At 44.3% G+C, this 21747-nt stretch overlaps 2 protein-coding genes across 6 annotated transcripts in view; both read right to left on the bottom strand.

Annotated features, from left to right (window-relative positions):
- LOC124044360 (inositol polyphosphate-4-phosphatase type I A-like) overlaps window positions 1-3257 on the bottom strand; it is a 44539-nt gene extending 41282 nt beyond the window's left edge. For all 5 annotated transcript variants that reach the window (XM_046364017.1, XM_046364045.1, XM_046364027.1 and 2 more), the window contains exon 1: window positions 3120-3257. The gene's annotated coding sequence lies outside the window, so the exon portion shown is untranslated. The remainder of the gene's footprint in view (window positions 1-3119) is intronic.
- Window positions 3258-5815: 2558 nt separating this feature from the next.
- mfsd9 (major facilitator superfamily domain containing 9) lies at window positions 5816-18282 on the bottom strand. The gene is made up of 6 exons (XM_046364007.1): window positions 17731-18282; window positions 15866-15953; window positions 15375-15418; window positions 14145-14274; window positions 12165-12374; window positions 5816-7872 (listed from the first exon to the last, which is right to left on the bottom strand). Exons 1-6 carry the CDS (start codon window positions 17815-17817, stop codon window positions 6968-6970), a joined length of 1464 nt encoding a protein of 487 aa, XP_046219963.1. The 5' UTR covers window positions 17818-18282; the 3' UTR covers window positions 5816-6967.
- Window positions 18283-21747: the final 3465 nt, after the last annotated feature.

Below are 21747 nucleotides of genomic sequence, written 5' to 3'. Positions count from 1 at the left end.
GTATGTAAACGTACGACTTCAACTATATATAGTTATATTCCAGATTCTGGACCAGATGCTAATTTCCTACAATTCTATCCATTTTGCCATACGGTTTTGCACTGCGTAGTTATATACTGTATTTTTGACATAGCCCACTCAAATGCATTGACTGTTGTACATATCATTCTTAGTATATCTTGTGTAAATGAATCTGGTGTTTATACATATAGATTGCATTTGAATTAGTGCCACAGTGCTATTTGGTTGTTAATTGTATTAGACATTTCTTGATTCATTTTATTTTGTATTTTTGCGTACTGTTTGACATTTACTGCATTGTTAGGAGCTAGTAATATAAATCTGCTAAACTGTGTATGCGACCAATAAACTTTGATTTGAACTTTGATTTTGATCTTCCAGAGATCCATCACAGATTAGACATCCACAGTCTGCGGGGTCCTGTCAAGAGAAGGATAGCTTTATGGGCTTGAGGATGGGGGAATTTGGTAGATGAGTGGTTTTGGGAGTTTGAAGGGGAGGCTCCTCCTTCTTGGGCAGGGAGGATGAGAGAGGGGATTTTGCATTGTAATGAACGGTGGTGGGGGGAAAGGTATCCTGTTTTTTGAGGAGAGAAAGTGGTAAGAGAAATTGGTCTTGCCTGTCATAAGGTGAGTGGGGTGGGGGTTGAGAGAGAGGTAAAGTAGCTGGTCCTATGGGGTTTAGGGTACTTCAATTCTGTGATGGAGAGGCTGAAAGAAGGGGTCAGCGTTGAGAGGAGGCCAGCTCAAAGTCAGCTGCTCAGACAGCTCAGATACCCCTCTTCAGGGATGCATGGAAGGTGAGGACAGTGACCCAGCTAGGAGGACCTGGCTCTGGCTGTGTGGTACACCAGACATCCTGCAGAGACTGTTAGTACTGTCTGGACTGGAGCATCTCTCATCCTCATCTATTCCCCTTCTTTCCTCTCCACCTCCCCTTTTCCTCTCCCCCTTCCTCTCCCCTGCCTACCATTGTCCATCTCTTCTGTGGTTTTCTCTCTCTCTGTCTCACTCTATTCTCTGCTCCCCAGTCTATTTTTCTCTCATCTCGTCCCCTCTCCCCTCTTTATTGCTCTATTTCCATATCCTCTTGTCTCGTCCTTTCACCTCTCTTCTGTTGCTCTCTCCTTCCATACAGGATCTATTGATCCCATCAGAATATGGGTTTAGCTGACCTTGCTCTGCACTTTTAGGATGCAATCATTTCCATGGTGTTTTGGAATGTTCTATCAACTGATGATGGATTGCCATGGTAATGCAGAATGCTCAAATGACGCTAACTGCTGTGGCTCATGGAATGGAATGTATTTTTTGTAATGTCAGTTGAGTTTACTCAACAAATCATAACACAGATTGAAGGGTACACTTCCTGATTTGACTTCCTGGCATGAGTACACTCAAAATGGCTTCATGCCACCACTGACTTGAATGGAGATGCCCTTTCTATTCATTCTTATTTCTAAGACTCTGGATCTGTCTGAAAGTACACACTATTACCTATTCAGTAGTACACTACCAGAGCCCTAAGTGACTGACCAATGTGGTTGTAGTGAGCAGAATGGAAATATATCATTTGACATGTGGAATCTCTAACTGGCACACATGTAGGAGCATAGATACAGAATCCTGACAGAACTGATATATTGTCTATGTGTTGGAGAATGTACACTAGGTGGTGGTAACTCTGATCTGACTCTAATCTCCCAGGCCTAACCAATCAATCCCTCTCATTGATCAGGTAAACGCTGAGGTTTAATATCAAACAACCCAGTACATCCTTTAGCCATAGAGGAGATACATCTTTGTGTAAATCCCAATCTAAACAGATGACTCTCCTATCCTTTCCTTCATCTGCACTGTGAAGGTGTCTGCACTGTGAAGGTGTTCTTAAATCAGTGTTGACAAAGACAGAGATATTAAGAGAGGAGGTCACTTGAGACCATTGAGATACACCCCTTATGGCGGCTTTGAGACGCAGAGCACACTCAGGGGACTCGGTCTCAGAGGTAAACCAGACACGTAATGAGGAAGGAACCCAGGACAAAGAAGCTCTTGTTACACCTGAAAAACAAGGTTGTTCTTCCACACTGTCAGACAGCATGAGAAAGTGACCTTTATTAATATTAATGGGGGGGAGGAAGATGAACAAGCAAGACCTTGATCTTCATAATTATGCTGTTCCGAGTCAGACTCTCTCTTGCACGCACACACACACACACACACGCGCGCACACACACACACACACACACACGCACACGCACACGCACACACACACACACGCACACACACACACACACACTACTGGTCATGGAGCTTTTAATCATGTTGAAGCTATAAATTCTTGCTTAGTGGACTGCTGTACTGACACTTGAGGGTCTATGATAAAGACTTGAGAGAGATAGCCTTGCGCTGCTTAGGGTCAATGGTTTTAATCAGTCTGCGTTCATCACACACATGCAGACACATAGCTGTCTTGTCATAATAAAACAACTGCTAATGATTAAACAGATCAAAGCTAATCCTCTCCAGAACATAATGATTTTGAACATCTCGTTCATGCAGTCACTTAGCCTACAGTTAAATACAACCACACGCAATACCACTCACTGCCTTTGCTGTAGGCCTGAGTGATGCTGCTCTTTGTAAGACTGATGCGGGCGTCAACAAACCACCCGCAGTTTGTCTAGGGCTGTACTATAGGCTGTATGATGCAGACATAAAGAAATTAGGCTACATACACCATTGGATAAGTATAGTACCTGAATCAATCATACTGTTATTTGTATTCTATTGCACTGGGCCTACACCAGTCTCAATGAATGTTATTTCCTCTGATGCTCCGACAATAACACATATTGTGTCATGATGGAATCTGCTATTCTGAAGCTCATTCAAAGGTAACTCGTTGTTGGTAGTGCTTATTGAATGAGCAGTTCCGTTATTCAGAAATATGCTACAACGGGATGGTCATGTCATGCAAACAGACCTTTTTTATTTGACATTACAGAATAGCGATTTTAGAACGTGTTTATTGTGGGCTGTCAATATATAGCCTAATACATTTCAGCGATAAACGCATACGTATTTAAATATACTTACTTTATGAGACGGGTAACGGGTAACCATCCCTGTATTGAAACGGTAAGTGTGCAGTTTATCTGATAGCCCAGTGATGCTCATCTCTGTTCCTCCTTGAGTCGACGGAGTCTGCAGTGGTACAGGATTTGCCCTACCCCATGCTCCGAGTGACACATTTTTACGTAATAACCCTGCTGCGAGGCCCGCCCATCCATTCCAGTGGGGCTTTTGCGCGCTCCATCTGCAGTCTCGTGCTTCATAAATTGTGGCGATGTTGAACTGAAATAGTAATTGTGATTCCACCTTTGTGCCACATTTGCTTTAGGCCAGAATTATATTAAATATTGTGCTTATTCGTTTATATTGTATTGTTCTTCAGGCAATATAATGTTTGTGTCATCATCCCAAATCAACTGCATTATACTTAAAAACATTTCCAACTTTAACCAGTAAAATGGCTCTTTGGCTAGCTCCAGCTAACAACTGCTGCATCTAAAATAGTTATGTTGCAAAGATCACAACCAAATATAATCTTAGCGAATGTTTAAGCAAGGACCAACACACCATTGCAAGTAAATGAAAACCCCCAAAAGTTATTTTGTTTAGAAGTAATAAAAAGGTACATCTAAGCAGATGGGTGAAGATGGTGTTGGCTTTCTTATGCCTTGATCACACTGATAGTTTTTTACGCAAAATGGCACACAGCACCATCTGGATGTGGGCAACAAAGGTTCAACATTCACCTGATGCTACCAGTTCTGTCAAGCCGTCTAACACATAACGTTTGATGCATACATTCGATAAATCCAAGCTATGCACCAAACCGAACGCACTGCAACTGCCTCTGCAACGCAATGCTGCAAGGCAAACGCAGCGTTCCATTGGAAATACATGTACTTCTGGTGTAACCAAAACGCAAATCAATGTAGGTGTGATCGAGGCGTTACTATCAGCAAGAGTCGTGCCAGTGTGTCATGTAGTGTGTCTCCTAACTTCGTGTATACATGGCTACCAAAAAATTACCAATAATGTATCGTTCATTTCTGTGTTTCATAAATTCCTTCAATTTGCAAGAGGCTGAATGTATCTAACCTGAGAATCTATCTGATGCTGTTTGGTCAAATAGAGTATGACATTGTTGCCGCCCATAGCATTGAATGTAAGGAAAGCCAGAGAGCATTTGGCCTCCCTTAATATTTGTTTTATTTGTATTTTTTTTTATAGCCAATCAGTGTTGAGCTCAACTGAGTGAGCTCAACTGTGAATGGTCCTGGCACATCAAAAGGAAGTGTCACACCAATCACACATCAAAAGCTAAATGTAATTTGCAAAAAAACTTGACTTGTTGCATCTCGTTGTCTTGTCCTCCGGTTGCTAGCTAGCCATGAATGGAGATAGAGATTTGGACTTATGGTTTTACTTAATTATCCATATTGGTCAATGATTATAACGGTGATTCTAACGGTGATTCTGATCCAACTATAAATGTATACATTGTGCCCCTGACCTGAGAGCATGGAAGCTCAGTGTAGCTAATTAGATGTAATAGGCTCGTGTTAACTAGCTGGCCTGGTGCATCGTTGCCCATGACCGGAAGTTATCTTAGCTAGCAAGCATTTTATTAGGGTGAGTCAACATGTTTTTCTACTTACACACACACACAACCACACGCATCAGTACCATGGACAGCCACATCATATTTAGCTTACATTGATTGGACTAAATAGTTATGGGTTAATAGTTACTGGTCACTGTTTTAGACTAAGCATAGATGATTTGAACATGTTAAAATGCTGTTGGAATATTGGAGGCAGCTCCTGTTTTCTTTTTGACTTGCAGTAACTCTCCGTGGTTCTAAATCAAAGGTTGTTAGTCTGAAAATGTCAGAAACATTAACTTGCTTGACCATGCTGTAGGTCATTTGTTACATGCAATGTGCTTTGTGGACTTCACCAGACAGATGTTGCTCTCCGGGTTTGTGATGAAACCACGGTGTGTCGTCTTATTGTCTCGTCTTATTGTCTCGTCCTTAGGCCCATATATCATGGTGGTCTTGTTAGAGATGGAACCGTGTTCATAGTCTTATGCTGCGTTCATGACAAGTGGGAATTTGAAAAATACTAATTATAAACCGGGAGCAACAAGTTGAGTGCATTCAGTTGCTTTAACCTCATTAAGAATGCAGATCGGCTAATGGCAAACAAGCAGTGTCAACTACAAACTAAAAGTACAGCTATTATGCTTGTAAACAAGTTTGTGTTTAAAAAAAATAAAAAATAATGTGTTCTTGTTGTATTTAACTGCTGAAAACGCTGTTATCAAGGTAATTTCCTTAGTAGGATATGTCAGAGTTCAACATGTGGGAGCACAGGGATGATAGACGGGTTTCTCACTAGTAATTACAAGTTGGAGGGGCGTTCGTGTTGATTTTCCTCAGTCGTATCGAGATGCCAATAGTAACAGAGCTAAAACCACCTTGTAGGAGAAAGAAATCTCACATAAACTTGAACATTCGGTCATCCATTATCAAATAAAACATTTAATAAAACTGAAGTTATGGAACTGTCGTTGGCATTCACCGAGCACATTCACAAGTTTAGATAGACTTGAATTGGATTGATCTATCATTCAATAAAATCATTTTGTCTTCATAACATTCAGTAGCATTTGGGTCATTGTAAGGGCAACCCCATTCAAAATAAGAGGAAAACGCCATATCAAAATAATAATTCAAATGTTTTATTTCATTGATAATTAAGCCCACTTTCTGATAAATCAATTCATCTGAATAAAATCAATATGGACTATGGGGTTTAAAATTTAAAGCAAAAAATATATACAAACGTCCATTGAAAGTGTCCTGATACCTTAGTTGGACAGGATCCTGTTAAAAAGCAGTGCAATGAGGGTAAACAGTGGTTAAAAAAAGAAGAAGGCTGAAGTTACCAACATACACTTTTTGAAAAATAATTGTATTCCCCCACGTGGGTTAGAATTCAGGGAATGTAAGCTTATCCTAGATTTGTGGCTGTGGACTACCCTTACTCAAGCTCAATTCAGTGCTTGACCCTTTTCCCCAAAGTGTGTACTCATTCACTCCCCCACAATGGATTTAAAGGTATTGGATTGGTGTGGACATTTTCACACCCATCTAATTATTTTCAACCCTCAAGGGAGGGTGAATGAGTACACACTGCAGTGAGATGGGAAATAAAATGGAATTCGGCTCCAGAGAGGTAAGAGAAGGTTCTTCACCTGCTGCCCACACTCATAGGGTAGGTCAGAAACAGAGCATTTTGGGAAATGAAGTGCATTTTCAGGACAAAGAAACTTCAAGGCATTCCTAGACTATTTGTAGTGGTTATAAAGGAAGAGCAGGAGTACATTATATTTATATTTTGTGTTTTTTAATGTTATTATTGTCTCTCACAAGACACATGTATAAAAATGTGACTATTCCTAGGCTTTATTAACACGGCTGTATGTGCCATTGACATGATGACCTATGCTAGTCTATTTGAGCATTGACTCCCTCACTTCTTTTACAGAGGGCTGCTGGCCTAGGTGTTTGTTCACGGTTAAACCTGTTTGGTGTACTGAAGGGCGGGAACAGCAATGCTGATGATGACCCAGTTCCTTTCAGGGTGCTGTGATGTCATCACTTTGAGACCAACAGAACAGCAGAGCGGAGATGTGGCTCCGTTGTCAACAGCTACAAAACAAACAACGAAACACCCCGCTGACATGTCAACAACAAACCCCAACAGTTCTGTATCAGTTCTCTCTCCAGTGCTGTCTTTAGACCAGACATCTCCTGAGGATGGTAGTTTCGCATCGGTGCTCTTTCTCTCTCTCTCATTCATTCACTCTCACTCTCTGTGTGTTTTATCAAGTTTGGCCTCTTTCCTCTTGCATCTCCCGTCCCATTTGGGAACTCTTACCAGCAGCAGAGCGACGGCCGCTAACGCCAGCCCCACGCCCAGACTCGGTGGCCCGCAGGGACTAAACTCCTGGGCCAGCCCCGAAAGCAGGGGGGCGAGCACCCGACCCACCGCAGTCACCGACTGCCCTGCCCCGATTAGTGTGCCACTGGCATGAGCTCCTCCTTTCTGCAACTCAAGGTCTGTGATGCAGGTGCGTCCGATGGTCGTGGAGATGGCGAAGAAAGTGGAACTTAACAACACGTGCCAGACACTCGGCGCCATGGCATAGAGCAGGATCAGGCAACACGTAAGAACTGTAGAGTGTAGCAACAGTGCCGGCATGTCGTTACCGTACAGTTTGGTGACAGGCCCCACCAAGCAGCCGGCCAAGGCCCCCAGGGTAGAGCTGTAGCTAATTAGATAACCTGTGGCTTTGGGCTTCAGCATGAAGCGCTCCTCCATGGCCAGAGAAAAGTTGCTGTAGTAAAGCATAATGGCAATGGCCATGAGCAGACGCACCAGGAACAGGTCCCACATGTCTGAGGAGGCCACCGTGCGGATCTTGGAGCCCACTGAGGAGAGCTGACGCCAGGCAGGTTGGAGCAGTGACACCTCCCCCCAGTCTAGGTCCCAGCTCCAGACCCTCTGGTTTGTTTCTGGAGCCCCCGATCCTGTGACTGCTGGCCCCGACGCTGTAGTGTGGTTGTTGCTGTTGCCATGGGGTGAGTTTTGCTGTGTCGAGGTGACGTGGTTGTCGTTGACGTGGAAGCTGGCTTTACTAGCGCTGCTGTTGTAGTTAGCATTGGCCCGTGGGGTTAGCGCATCGCTCCAGGGAAGCAGCCAAACCAGACCTGGATGGAACACGACAAACACAAGGTTAGAAGGCACATAGACTGGCTATGCATGTGCTGTATGATAATATCTGGGGGGGGGGGCTGAGAGACTGAGAAACAGCTTCTATCTCCAGGCCATCAGACTGTTGAACTGCCAGTTGGTGCGCACACACACACTCACTCACACAAAACACACACACAAGCTATCACACACCTCATGCACATGAGTTCTCCTGCACTCACATATACACTCTCTAACACACACACTCCCATACTAACAACACACACGCTTACTCACAATCACTCACAATCACACACAGCCAACACTGCTGTCCCACACTGCTGTCCCACAGCAAACACTGCTGTCCCACAGCCAACACTGCTGTCCCATACTGCTGTCCCACAGCAAACACTGCTGTCCCCCAGCCAACACTGCTGTCCCCCAGCCAACACTGCTGTCCCACAGCAAACACTGCTGTCCCATACTGCTGTCCCACAGCCAACACTGCTGTCCCACAGCAAACACTGCTGTCCCACAGCCAACACTGCTGTCCCATACTGCTGTCCCACAGCCAACACTGCTGTCCCATACTGCTGTCCCACAGCCAACACTGCTGTCCCATACTGCTGTCCCACAGCCAACACTGCTGTCCCATACTGCTGTCCCACAGCCAACACTGCTGTCCCATACTGCTGTCCCACAGCAAACACTGCTGTCCCATACTGCTGTCGCACAGCCAACACTGCTGTCCCACACTGCTGTCGCACAGCCAACACTGCTGTCCCACACTGCTGTCGCACAGCCAACACTGCTGTCCCACAGCAAACACTGCTGTCCCACACTGCTGTCGCACAGCCAACACTGCTGTCCCACAGCAAACACTGCTGTCCCACACTGCTGTCCCACAGCAAACACTGCTGTCCCACACTGCTGTCGCACAGCCAACACTGCTGTCCCACAGCAAACACTGCTATCCCACACTGCTGTCGCACAGCCAACACTGCTGTCCCACAGCAAACACTGCTGTCCCACACTGCTGTCCCACAGCAAACACTGCTGTCCCACACTGCTGTCGCACAGCCAACACTGCTGTCCCACAGCCAACACTGCTGTCCCACACTGCTGTCGCACAGCCAACACTGCTGTCCCACAGCCAACACTGCTGTCCCACACTGCTGTCCCACAGCAAACACTGCTGTCCCACACTGCTGTCGCACAGCCAACACTGCTGTCCCACAGCCAACACTGCTGTCCCACAGCCAACACTGCTGTCCCACACTGCTGTCCCACAGCAAACACTGCTGTCCCACACTGCTGTCGCACAGCCAACACTGCTGTCCCACACTGCTGTCGCACAGCCAACACTGCTGTCCCACAGCAGACACTGCTGTCCCACACTGCTGTCCCACAGCAAACACTGCTGTCCCACACTGCTGTCGCACAGCCAACACTGCTGTCCCACAGCAAACACTGCTGTCCCACACTGCTGTCGCACAGCCAACACTGCTGTCTCACAGCAAACACTGCTGTCCCACACTGCTGTCGCACAGCCAACACTGCTGTCCCACAGCAAACACTGCTGTCCCACACTGCTGTCCCACAGAAAACACTGCTGTCCCACACTGCTGTCGCACAGCCAACACTGCTGTCCCACAGCCAACACTGCTGTCCCACACTGCTGTCGCACAGCCAACACTGCTGTCCCACAGCCAACACTGCTGTCCCACACTGCTGTCCCACAGCAAACACTGCTGTCCCACACTGCTGTCACACAGCCAACACTGCTGTCCCACACTGCTGTCGCACAGCCAACACTGCTGTCCCACAGCAGACACTGCTGTCCCACACTGCTGTCCCACAGCAAACACTGCTGTCCTACACTGCTGTCGCACAGCCAACACTGCTGTCCCACAGCAAACACTGCTGTCCCACACTGCTGTCGCACAGCCAACACTGCTGTCCCACAGCAAACACTGCTGTCCCACAGCCAACACTGCTGTCCCACACTGCTGTCGCACAGCCAACACTGCTGTTCCACAGCAAACACTGCTGTCCCACAGCCAACACTGCTGTTCCACAGCAAACACTGCTGTCCCACACTGCTGTCCCACAGCAAACACTGCTGTCCCACACTGCTGTCGCACAGCCAACACTGCTGTCCCACAGCAAACACTGCTGTCCCACACTGCTGTCGCACAGCCAACACTGCTGTCCCACACTGCTGTCGCACAGCCAACACTGCTGTCCCACAGCCAACACTGCTGTCCCACAGCCAACACTGCTGTCCCACACTGATGTCCCACAGCCAACACTGCTGTCCCACACTGATGTCCACAGCCAACACTGCTGTCCCACAGCCAACACTGCTGTCCCACAGCCAACACTGCTGTCCCGCACTGCTGTCGCACAGCCAACACTGCTGTCCCACAGCCAACACTGCTGTCCCACACTGCTGTCGCACAGCCAACACTGCTGTCCCACAGCCAACACTGCTGTCCCATGTTATAGAGACATTAAACACTGGTCTCCCATGTTATAGAGACATTAAACACTGCTGTCCCATGTTATAGAGACATTAAACACTGCTGTCCCATGTTATAGAGACATTAAACACTGCTGTCCCATGTTATAGAGACATTAAACACTGCTGTCCCATGTTATAGAGACATTAAACACTGCTGTCCCATGTTATAGAGACATTAAACAATGCTGTCCCATGTTATAGAGACATTAAACACTGCTGTCCCATGTTATAGAGACATTAAACAATGCTGTCCCATGTTATAGAGACATTAAACACTGCTGTCCCATATTATAGAGACATTAAACACTGGACACTTCCCGTTTCTTTTATACAGTTTTTCACACAAGCTCATTCTAATGCAAAAATCACTGAAGCTGGAGACTTATATCTCCCTCTTTAACTTTAAGCATCAGCGGTCAGAGCAGCTTACCGGTCACTGTACCTGTACACAGCCAATCTGTAAATAGCCCACCCAACTACCTCATCCCCACATTGCTATTTATCCTCGTGCTCTTTTGCACCCCAGTATCTCTACCCCAGTATCTCTATATCATCTGCACATTTATCACTCCAGTGTTAATGCTAAATTGTAACCTCCAGGCTCTGATCAGGCCCTACACCCAAACAAGGGCACTGCGTTCATCCACCTCTGGCCTGCTCGCCTCCCTACCACTGAGGAAGTACAGTTCCCGCTCAGCCCAGTCAAAACTGTTCGCTGCTCTGGCCCCCCAATGGTGGAACAAACTCCCCCACGACGCCAGGACAGCGGAGTCAATCACCACCTTCCGGAGACACCTGAAACCCCACCTCTTTAAGGAATACCTAGGATAGGATAAAGTAATCCTTCTCACCCCCCCCTTAAAAGATTTAGATGCACTATTGTAAAGTGGCTGTTCCACTGGATGTCATAAGGTGAATCGTCGCTCTGAAGTCGCTCTGGATAAGAGCGTCTGCTAAATGACTTAAATGTAATGTAATGTAAATGTAATCATTTCGCCTCTATGGCCTATTTATTGCCATACCTCCCTACTCTCTACTTTTGCACACACTGTACATAGATTTTTTTATATTGCGTTATTGACTGTATGTTTGTTTATGTGTAACTCTGTGTTGTTGTTTTTGTCGCACTGCTTTGCTTTATCTTGGCCAGGTCGCAGTTGTAAATGATAACTTGTTCTCAACTGGCCTACCTTGTGGAATATATATATATATATATTAATTTTTTAAACATCTACTACTGTACATTGCATTTTAGTTACACTGTTTGTACACACCATATTTATTTATTTGTATACTGGATTCTTGACATGGCTCATTCTAATATATCTACTGCAGTACATATCATTCTTAGTATATCTTGTGTAAATTAATCCGATGTATATACATATAGATTGCATTTGGATTACCGAAACAGTGCTATTTTGGTTGTTAATTGGATTCGTTACGATATTTCTTGATTTCTTGTTTAATTTTTTAAAACTTGTGTACTTGTTTGACATTTTACTGCATTGTTAGGAGATAGTAACACAAGCATTCAGCTGTACTCACTATAACATCTGCTAAACTGTGCACGTGACCAATAAACTTTGATTTTATTTTCACTATATTACTTGCACCTATCCCATTCTTTCACATTCACAAAGTGCTTAGAATTAAGGTGTGATGTAGAATTGGTGAGAATTTGTGAAAACCAACATAATTGCCTTACACCCCCTTTGCCTGCTCTCCTGCTCATCCCCTCTCTCCTTGCCCCTCCCTCCCTTCATCTCCCCTCTCCCCATCCACCTGTGTTGAGGAGGAAGATTGCAGCACAGGTGAAGGAGGAGGTGTAGAAGCCCCCCTCATGCTCTGTAAGGTATCCCCCCACCACGGGTCCCAAGATGAAGCCCACGCTGGAGGCAGCATTGAAGTGTCCCATCACCAGGGGGCGCTCTGCCTCAGACACAAGGTCAGACAGCAGGGCCCGGCAGATAGACAGGGAGTGCTTGAACAGCCCTGGAGGACAGAGAGAGAGGGAAAGGACACGACACAGATTTAAAAAATACTGAACAAAAATATAAACGCAACATGTAAAGTGTTGGTCCCATACTTCATGAGCTGAAATAAGAGATCCCAGAAATGTCCCATATACACAAAATGCTTATTTCTCTCAAATCGTGAGTACAAATTTGTTTACTTCCCAGTCAGTGAGAATTTCTCGTTTGCCAATATAATCCATCCACCTGACAGGTGTGGCATCAAGAAGCTGATTAAACAGCACGATCATTACACAGATGAACCTTGTGCTGGGGACAATAAATGGCCACTCTAAAATGTGCCGTTTTGTCACACAACACAATGCCACAAATGTCTCCAAGTTTTGAAGGACTGTGCAATGGGCATGCTGACTGCAGGAATGTCCACCAGAGCTGATGCCAGATCATTTTATGTTAATTTCTCTACCATAAGCTGCCTCCAACGTTGTTTTACAACCGCAGACTACATGTTAACACGCCATCCCAGGAATTCCACATCCAGCTTCTTTAACAGCGGGATCGTATAAGACCAGCCACCTGGACAGCTGATGAAACTGTGGGTTTGCACAACCAAATAATGTATTGCACAAACTGTCAGAAACCATCTCAGGGAATAGTTTATCCCTGAGATAGCGCATCTGCTTTCTTGTCATCCTCACCAGGGTCTTGACCAGACTGCAGTTCGGCGTCGTAGCCGACTTCAGTGGGCAAATGCTCACTTTCGATGGCCACTGGCACGCTGGAGAAGTGTGCTCTTCACGGATGAATCCGGGTTTCAACTGTACCGGGTAGATGGTAGACAGTGAGTAGTATGGTGTTGTGTGGGCAAGTTGTTTACGGATGTCAACGTTGTGAACAGAGTGCCCAATGGTGGCAGTGGGGTTTTGATATGCGTAGGTATTAGCTACAGACAATGAACACAATTGCATTTTATTGATGGCAATTTGAATGCACAGAGATACTGTGACGAGATCCTGAGGCCCAGTGTTGTGCCTTTTCATCTGCCCCCATCCCCTTGTGTTTCAGCATGATAATGCACGGCCCCATGTCATAAGGATCTGTACACAATTCCTGGAAGCTGAAACTGCCCCAGTTCTTCCATGTCCTGCATATTCACCAGACACGTCAACCATTGAGGATGTTTGGGATGCTCTGGACCTACGTGTACAACAGCGTGTTTCCGCCAATATCCAGTAACTTCGCACAGCCATTGAAGAGGAGTGGGACAACATTCCACGGGACACAATCAACAGCCTGATCAACATCTATGCAAATGAGATGTGTCGCGCTGAGATGTGACGCGCTGCATGAGGCAAATGGTGATCACACCAGATACTGACTGGTTTTCTGATACAAGCCCCTGCCTTTTTTTAAAGGTATCTGTGAACAACAGATGCATATCTGTATTCCCAGTCATGTAAAATCAATAGATTTGGGCCAAATGTATTTATTTCAATTTACTGATTTCCTTATATGAACTGTACCTCAGCAAAATCTTTGAAATTGTTGCAGGTTGCATTTCTATTTTTGTTATATTTGTGTGTAACAGAATGTTACTGATGAATTATGTCTTTAATGTATGTATTTATGTAGGTAGTGGACATCACGGTGCAATCAAATTGACCCTTTGTGGAACATCAATGTATTTTTTTGTTTTAACATTACATGTGATTAAGATTCACATAAAAGGTAGAGCTCTTTCAAGGCCCAAGCCTCTGAAGCAGGACGTTTCCCCCCTAGACAGACTCACCCACAGGGATCCTAGCCAGGACAAACAGGCCGATGCTGGTGGACATCCCCAGCAGGCCGTAGCCCAGAGCACTCAGCAGCAGACACGTCAGCATAGAGTACCGCCTCCCCACCACGTCACTCCAGCTGCCCTGCCAATCACAACCGCCATCATCACATCACGGGAAGTGGCATATAGGAAAGAGGAGTATTTTCTCACATAATAACACAAGGCATTAAACATCTCCACAATGTTGCTGGATACAGTGTTCATCTCAATGGTTAGCACTGGCTTTCTTTCCTTCAAAGCCCCAGGTAGACGAGGAAAGGAATCCACTTAAAACTATTGAGATGCAGCCTGGCTGCCCAACAAACAACATATGTATGAGATAATGAGAGCCCGCCCCTCTCTCTGAGGTCGTAACACGAGGACATGAGTGTGAGTGGTCAGGTGACCCCAAACAGAGGAATTCCACAGCCTGGTCCTCTTGGCCAAGCAACCCAGGCGCCTCCACTCAGTCTCTCACTACACTGATATATGAATGACACACACACACACACACACTTCTATGCACAGCTAGAAATACACACACACGTAGGTGAGCCTACACATGCAAACACATAACACAAAACTTGATTAGACAGTGTGCATGTAAGAAATGGACACACGCACACAATGACAATATAATGAAATCAGGGTAAATTGAATTTGCTGTGCTCTGGATGTGGCCTGTGAGGATTACCATAGAGGCCTTGCTGTTCCCGCTTCCCCCCATCACACTACCCCTCCCTGCCTGTCTGTTCACTGGGACCACAAATGACTCCTTCTCCTCCTTTAATTTGTCTCATGACCCCTGAGATTTAAACCAATTTCAGGAGACCATGGGGGAGGAGGAGTGCCTTACACAACTCAACTATGAGAATCTAGTTCTATCTTCAGAGAAGGCCTCACTCAGTGTACAGTAACAAGTCAACCTTGTTAAGAGACATGGATTCAGAGGAATGTGTGGATGTTAATTGAGTGTTAATGGTTAGGGCATGGTGGAGCATCCAGCTCCAGTCCACCGCTGGTGTACCATCAGAACCTCAGATGTTGACAAATGACACAAACACCATGTCGGGAGAGGTCTTATGGTAGGGTTGTGTGTGTGTGTGTCTGTGTGTGTGTGTGCAAGCATTACACTGGTATAGCACAAGGCATGCAGTACTACAACACAAATACTTGTCTTCAGAACACCAAGAGAATACTTACTACTATAGTGCTAGAGAAGAGTTGTAAGATCCCATATGTGGAGCCTGAAACATTAATCAATGCATTAGGTACAGATTATGGCACATGAAGGACATTTATGACTACAGCTAGTCTACAATGCATGCCGCTTTGCAGAAACTATCAGACCCTGTGACCAGCGCCCACAGCGATATGAAGTTATGAAATTAGACATATGATTGAGCATATCAGTTGGTGATTTCAAACAGTTAAGCTACACGCCATTCCTTAATCTGTCGTCCTTCGATGCCCGATGTCCTCAGAGGTCTTCTTCATTTTGTTCCATACAATATTTGGCAATATTTAATGCATTAAAATGAATTTTACAATGTATTGGTTTGCCTGCTCCTGCTAAATTATACAACCACGTCTGATGTACTGTATGAAAACATCTTACAAACTTTGGCGCTGATGTGAACTCTTCCATATTTAATGTATTACATCATCATCATCATCATCATCATCCCACCTACCTACTAAGCCTGCCACGGTGGGGCTGGCCCCCAGCGCCTTGACATGGTGACTCAGCAGGGGAATGATCATGCTCACCCCAAATAGGTCCTGGTGAGGAGAGAGAGAAGAAGACAAACAATGATGAATGACACCAAAGACTTGAGTGACTGCAGTAGGTGTACATTCAGTTTAAACCCTGTTGAGCTACAGTAACTGCATTGTCATAGACAATAAATAGACACGTCAACAAACAATGACCAAACAGAAAAATCCAGGAAGCAGTTGAATGATGTGTATCATGATCAGAGGTTGACCTATCGATAGCCAATGAAAACACAGTCACATTAAGGGTTCATGTGACCGGCCTGACAAATCACCCTTTCTAATATTCAGCATGCATCAACGTGAGTGCATGTGTGTGTGCCCTTGCTTTAAAATGTTCTAACTGTTTATAAAGGGTGGGGCTCACAAACGCTAAAACGTATATTCAGCAGGGTAATGAGGCATTAGAGATTCAGTTGTTTTGTCTGTGGAACTGATTTATTCAAAAGGACAATGATTGATTCAAATATAGTGAAGCCACTGCATGACAAACCACCAGTGTTGTTGGAGATAGTTTCTTCTCTGTGGATGGGCTGGTATCTCCATGGCTGCTCTGTGGCTGGAGTTAGAGATATCAGCTAGAGACCTAGGGTATACCATTTTTTTCTAGCCTGATGTTTAGTGAGTGTGCAACAGAGAGAGTTCAGGGCCTGAGGAGAGAAATAGACACTCTCCCAACCTGTTTATCTGCATTTATCTCCAGAGAGGCTCTTGCCAGAGACCTGATTGAAGTCACACTGTAGCTCCTGCTGTCTCACAGCCCCACCCATTAAACTAAATGTTTGATTCTCCTCAGTTCAACTCTACTTCTGTATTCAAACTGGGCACAAACATACAGTGTGTGTGTGTGTGCCCTTGAGCTAGGCACTTAACCCTAATTGCTCTGGATAAGAGCATCTGTTAGATGACTAAAATGTCAAATAAATAAATAGTGTGAGAGAGAGAGAGAGAGAGAGAGAGAGAGAGAGAGAGAGAGAGAGAGAGAGAGAGAGAGAGAGAGAGAGAGCTCACAGGGGAATATTCTTTGGGTGAGAATGTTCATGAGATGTTCTGCAGCATTCACTTCCATTCCTTTTATCTGGATAGCATTACACACAGAAAACGTTTAGCATTTCCCAATATAATGTCTTCAAAACGATCATTGTGACACTCCAGTTCTGTGAGTTTACATTATGCTAAGTGTGTGTCCAAAATCCACATCAGATTAAATAAACATTACATCAATATAATCCTGTACAACAGGATATTTATGTTTATCCTACTGAGTTTTACAGAGTCAGTGTGATGTTCTTGTGAACACCCTGAGCATCTCAGAATAACAAGTCCTTCTGAGGCGAACTCAGATTTCCAAGGACTGGATTCTGCCGGACAGGTTGTTTTGACAGTGCTATGATAGGGCTCAACCCGCCTCTTCTAAATAGCTGGATCAGCATTTGAGTGACTGAAGAACAATCGAGTAGGCTGTTTAATACATCTGATGTATTTTGTAGTAGCCTGCAGGTCAGGTTCTCAAATGTCATGATGGAGCAAGGAGCCGCCTGAACCAGAATAATATTTTACATAGTCTAAAGCCCCTAATGTCATGATGTAGCCTCTGTACAATTGACTACAGCCAACAGATCAATAAACAGATGTCATCGCCACTCATTTGCATCAAACGTAAGGTTGTGTCCAAAGTGAACTGCTGTTCTATAACCTTTTGGGAAAGAAATGAAAGAATGACAGCAATACCAAACGTTCTCAAATGTAGCCACATGTTCAACAAAGGTTATGTTGCACTTACCATGAACCCCACCACATAGACACATTGTATAATCCGCTTTCGTCTCCTTGGTATCTGATTTAATATGCTACATTTCGCGTTATTCATTCTCCCGCAATGACAGCTCACCGATTGTCAATGCGGAAGCGCTCACTGGCTGTTACAATGCCGATCAACCATAACGAAGACAGTACAGTATGAAGATAGGCTACAACTGCTTCACCAATAGAAATCCATGATCACAATTGTAGGCGATGTCATGGCGACGTTGGCTAGCTAAACTCATGCGTAGAATCACGTCATCGGGTCTAACGGTCGTCTCCTGCAGAACTGCGCATGTGCACGCCATCAAAAAAACGGCACCTCTTGGATATAAAGTAGTTTTTGAAGACATTTAAAAGCTATAAATTTATCACTTTTACGAGATTGAAGTCATAACATATTAAACTACTTAATATATTGCCTTGAATCTAGGTTGTGCAATTAGATTTCGAGAAGATTAACAACTAAGGAATATGTTTTCACTTCTCTCATTGACTTCTCAACCCCAAACCTCCGTGTAGTCTGTTTGGTCTGTTCCGCAAGAGTTCCTGGAAGTCTCGCGATGATGCGCCTATGGTTGTAGAAACTCTGTGGCCATAACAAAGAACACCCCCCGGTCCGTGCGATAATCGCTCTCTTCAGGGATGTTCTTGTTCCATATTCGACAGAAAATAGCCTACATTTAATCAATGTGGATTAAAAAAATGTTTGAGCTGCTGAGGTCTCATCTCTTCCCATTTGGCGCAACGAGAGCTCTTACCAGATGGTATCGACCTGACGTCAGACAAGGCCAAGCGCTGTATTTTAATATAGTTGTCAGTCACAAGGGCACCATACAGCTCTGATGGGAACAAGACACTCAGCCTAGAAAATAACATAAAATCATATATACAATATAATATAAAGTATCTATTGTTATATTCTGGACTCTTTGTTATTCTGCATACATTCAGTCTCACTTGGTATCACTGCACAAACCTGCTTGCAATTATTAAGTCATTACTTAAATAGGTAGTGTGATAAATAAAGTTATGTGCCTGACAGCCAAGGGACATGGCATGCACTGGACAGCAATCTTCCAGGTGAAGCCAGGTGTTTTACTTACAGCATGGTGCTCACTGTCTGGCAGTCAACTTGAATATATACAAATAGATCCAGAATACTAAGAAAAGGCTAGAATAAACACGTCTATCAAACATTATATTCAGTGTACTACAGGTATTTACCATTGAGTTGCACTTGCTGAGAATGACATGTTCTGACTGTGCAATGTTGGCACAAAGCCACATTGTCACAGGTAGAAAGATTGTTCATAAAATGCAATAACACTGTAGCATACAATAAAGGCATGTCTGTGATTGGGTAAGTGGTAAAAGAAGTAACATTTTACGGTTGCTATTACTCCACCTACTGGACTCGGCTGGAACATAAAATGCTGCCCCTTCTCACTATGCATTCCACTTTTCTAGCATCTGTTTCATCGAAGATATGGACTTACAGACTTATCACTGGCATATTTCACACTGTCATAGCAGGTAGATGAAGGCATTCCCTTCCTCATTCTCATCTTCTTCAGGCCCAGGGACCCAGAGGTTGAGTTCTCCAGAGGAGAATCTTAGTTGCATTTCCTTGATTCCCCGCATCCTCTGACTCCTCTTTCCTCGCCTCCTCAATACCCATTGGAAGAAAAGGTCAGAGGGACCTTCTCGTCCAATGGATTTTGAAAAGGAGCTGAGATGACGCACAAATCAAGGAAATGCAATGGAGATTTTCCCAAGGTATCAGGTTAGCTGATCTGATCTCTCTCACACACACACACACACACACACACACACACACACACACACACACACACACACACACACACACACACACACACACACACACACACACACACACACACACACACACACACACACACACACACACACACACACACACACACACACACACACACACACACACACACACACACACACACACACACACGCACACACACACACACACACACACACACACGCGCCCTGTGGGAAAGCTAATTCAGCCTCTGTTTATAAACAGTATGTCTGGTGGAATTTTGTTTACCCATGGTGTGTAGCGGGACTGAAGGGGTGTGGAGTGTGGATATCAGGTTGCTGCTGTGTACACTGTGTTGAACAGCTGAGACACTGATAGTTCCCAAATAACTACACACACACACACACTAAACATGCAGGGGAGACACAAGCAGACTATCTAATGTATGGTGCATACACAAATACAAGCTCTGTAAAAACTATCAGTCTCAGTCGGCTTACATGATGGGAAGTGCTTTGAAGAGCAACATAAATGTAATCTGTTGCCTGAGATCGCCAATGCGCTCTCTGTCTGTGTGTAATAAAGTAATAGTATGATATAATAAAGTAACAGTATGATGTAATAAAGTAACAGTATGATGTAATATAGTAATAGTATGATGTAATAAAGTAACAGTATGATGTAATAAAGTAACAGTATGATGTATAGTGCTGGCAATTAACTGAAATCTCAGTTATTGTTTGGTTTTTAAACAACTAATTGACCAACATCGGTTCAATTATTTGAATTCCATTTCATTCGTTTATATCTGTGAGCTCAATGCGCACATTTTACAGTTTCTCTAGAGCTAGATCAGATCCAGCAATAACTTTGCTATGTAGTAGGGAGTTGTAGTTTCCAACAGGCCAATATTCTGCATTGTTTAGCGCATAAAATGTTGTAATTAACTACAATGACCATAACACATTGTGCATATACTTGTCCGGTCTGTATTTATTTTTCGTCTGCCACACCGTCAGCGTCATTGCGCAAAAAATAGTATGCAATATCATCTGGATATGTATGCACAAAGTTCCTCATCCTTCTGCTACCTTCTGCTACCATTTCTGTCAAGCCGTCTATGTTTGACGCATAAGTTCGATAAATCCAACATATGCACCACACCGAACGTACTGCAACTGCCTCTGCAACGCAATGCTGCAAGGCAAACGCAGCGTTTCATTGGAAATGAATGTAATTCTTGTGTACCAAAATGCAAACAGCTGTTGGTGTGTTTGAAGTGATATGTGTTGAGCAGAATGCTCGATGTAAGGGGATATAGAGCAGCTGTTGGTGTGTTTGAAGTGATATGTGTTGAGCAGAATGCGTGATGTAAGGGGATATAGAGCAGCTGTTGGTGTGTTTGAAGTGATATGTGTTGAGCAGAATGCGTGATGTAAGGGGATATAGAGCAGCTGTTGGTGTGTTTGAAGTGATGTGTTGAGCAGAATGCGTGATGTAAGGGTATATAGAGCAGCTGTTGGTGTGTTTGAAGTGATGTGTTGAGCAGAATGCGTGATGTAAGGGTATATAGAGCAGCTGTTGGTGTGTTTGAAGTGATGTGTTGAGCAGAATGCGTGATGTAAGGGGATATAGAGCAGCTGTTGGTGTGTTTGAAGTGATATGTGTTGAGCAGAATGCGTGATGTAAGGGTATATAGAGCAGCTGTTGGTGTGTTTGAAGTGATGTGTTGAGCAGAATGCGTGATGTAAGGGGATATAGAGCAGCTGTTGCTTCACAAGGTATCTCTACCTGAAAATGCCTGATCTTAGTGATTGATAGTCGGCATTCAGTGGCAGGTAGCCTAGTTAAGAGCGTTGGACCAGTAACCAAAAAGTTGTTTGTTCCCGAGATGACTAGGTGAAAAATCAGTTGATGTGCCCTTGAGCAAGACACTAAACCCTAGTCACTCTGGACAAGTGTGTCTGCTAAATTACTTAACATATAATTAATTACAAGTCTGCCTTATTTATTTTGAAGAACTAACAAATAGTGATTTTGTCAGACAGCATAGGCAGTAGCACTATAAAGATGAGATGATGACTCGGAATTAAATAATAAAGTAATCAAATAATACAGCATTCAACCCAAATAATCAAAACCAAAACCGTAATCCGTGATTATTTTTTAATAATGGAACCAAAACCGAACCGACATCAA

Source organism: Oncorhynchus gorbuscha, linkage group LG01, assembly GCF_021184085.1.
Source record: "Oncorhynchus gorbuscha isolate QuinsamMale2020 ecotype Even-year linkage group LG01, OgorEven_v1.0, whole genome shotgun sequence".
In the NCBI taxonomy this organism is placed as follows: Eukaryota; Metazoa; Chordata; class Actinopteri; order Salmoniformes; family Salmonidae; genus Oncorhynchus; species Oncorhynchus gorbuscha.
The sequence above is the reverse complement of the archived record's forward strand: the minus strand, read 5'-3'. Positions and strand labels throughout refer to the sequence as shown.

What these genes read in the sequence shown, in the direction of transcription:
- mfsd9 (XM_046364007.1), bottom strand. Translation starts at nt 17,817, where the DNA reads ATGAATAACGCGAAATGTAGCATATTAAATCAGATACCAAGGAGACGA. An exon ending in TCTATGTGGTGGGGTTCATG is followed by an intron (nt 15,954 to 17,730) that starts GTAAGTGCAACA and finishes TCTCCTCACCAG; the next exon opens with GACCTATTTGGGGTGAGCAT. An exon ending in AATCTTCCTCCTCAACACAG is followed by an intron (nt 7,873 to 12,164) that starts GTGGATGGGGAG and finishes TGTTCCATCCAG; the next exon opens with GTCTGGTTTGGCTGCTTCCC.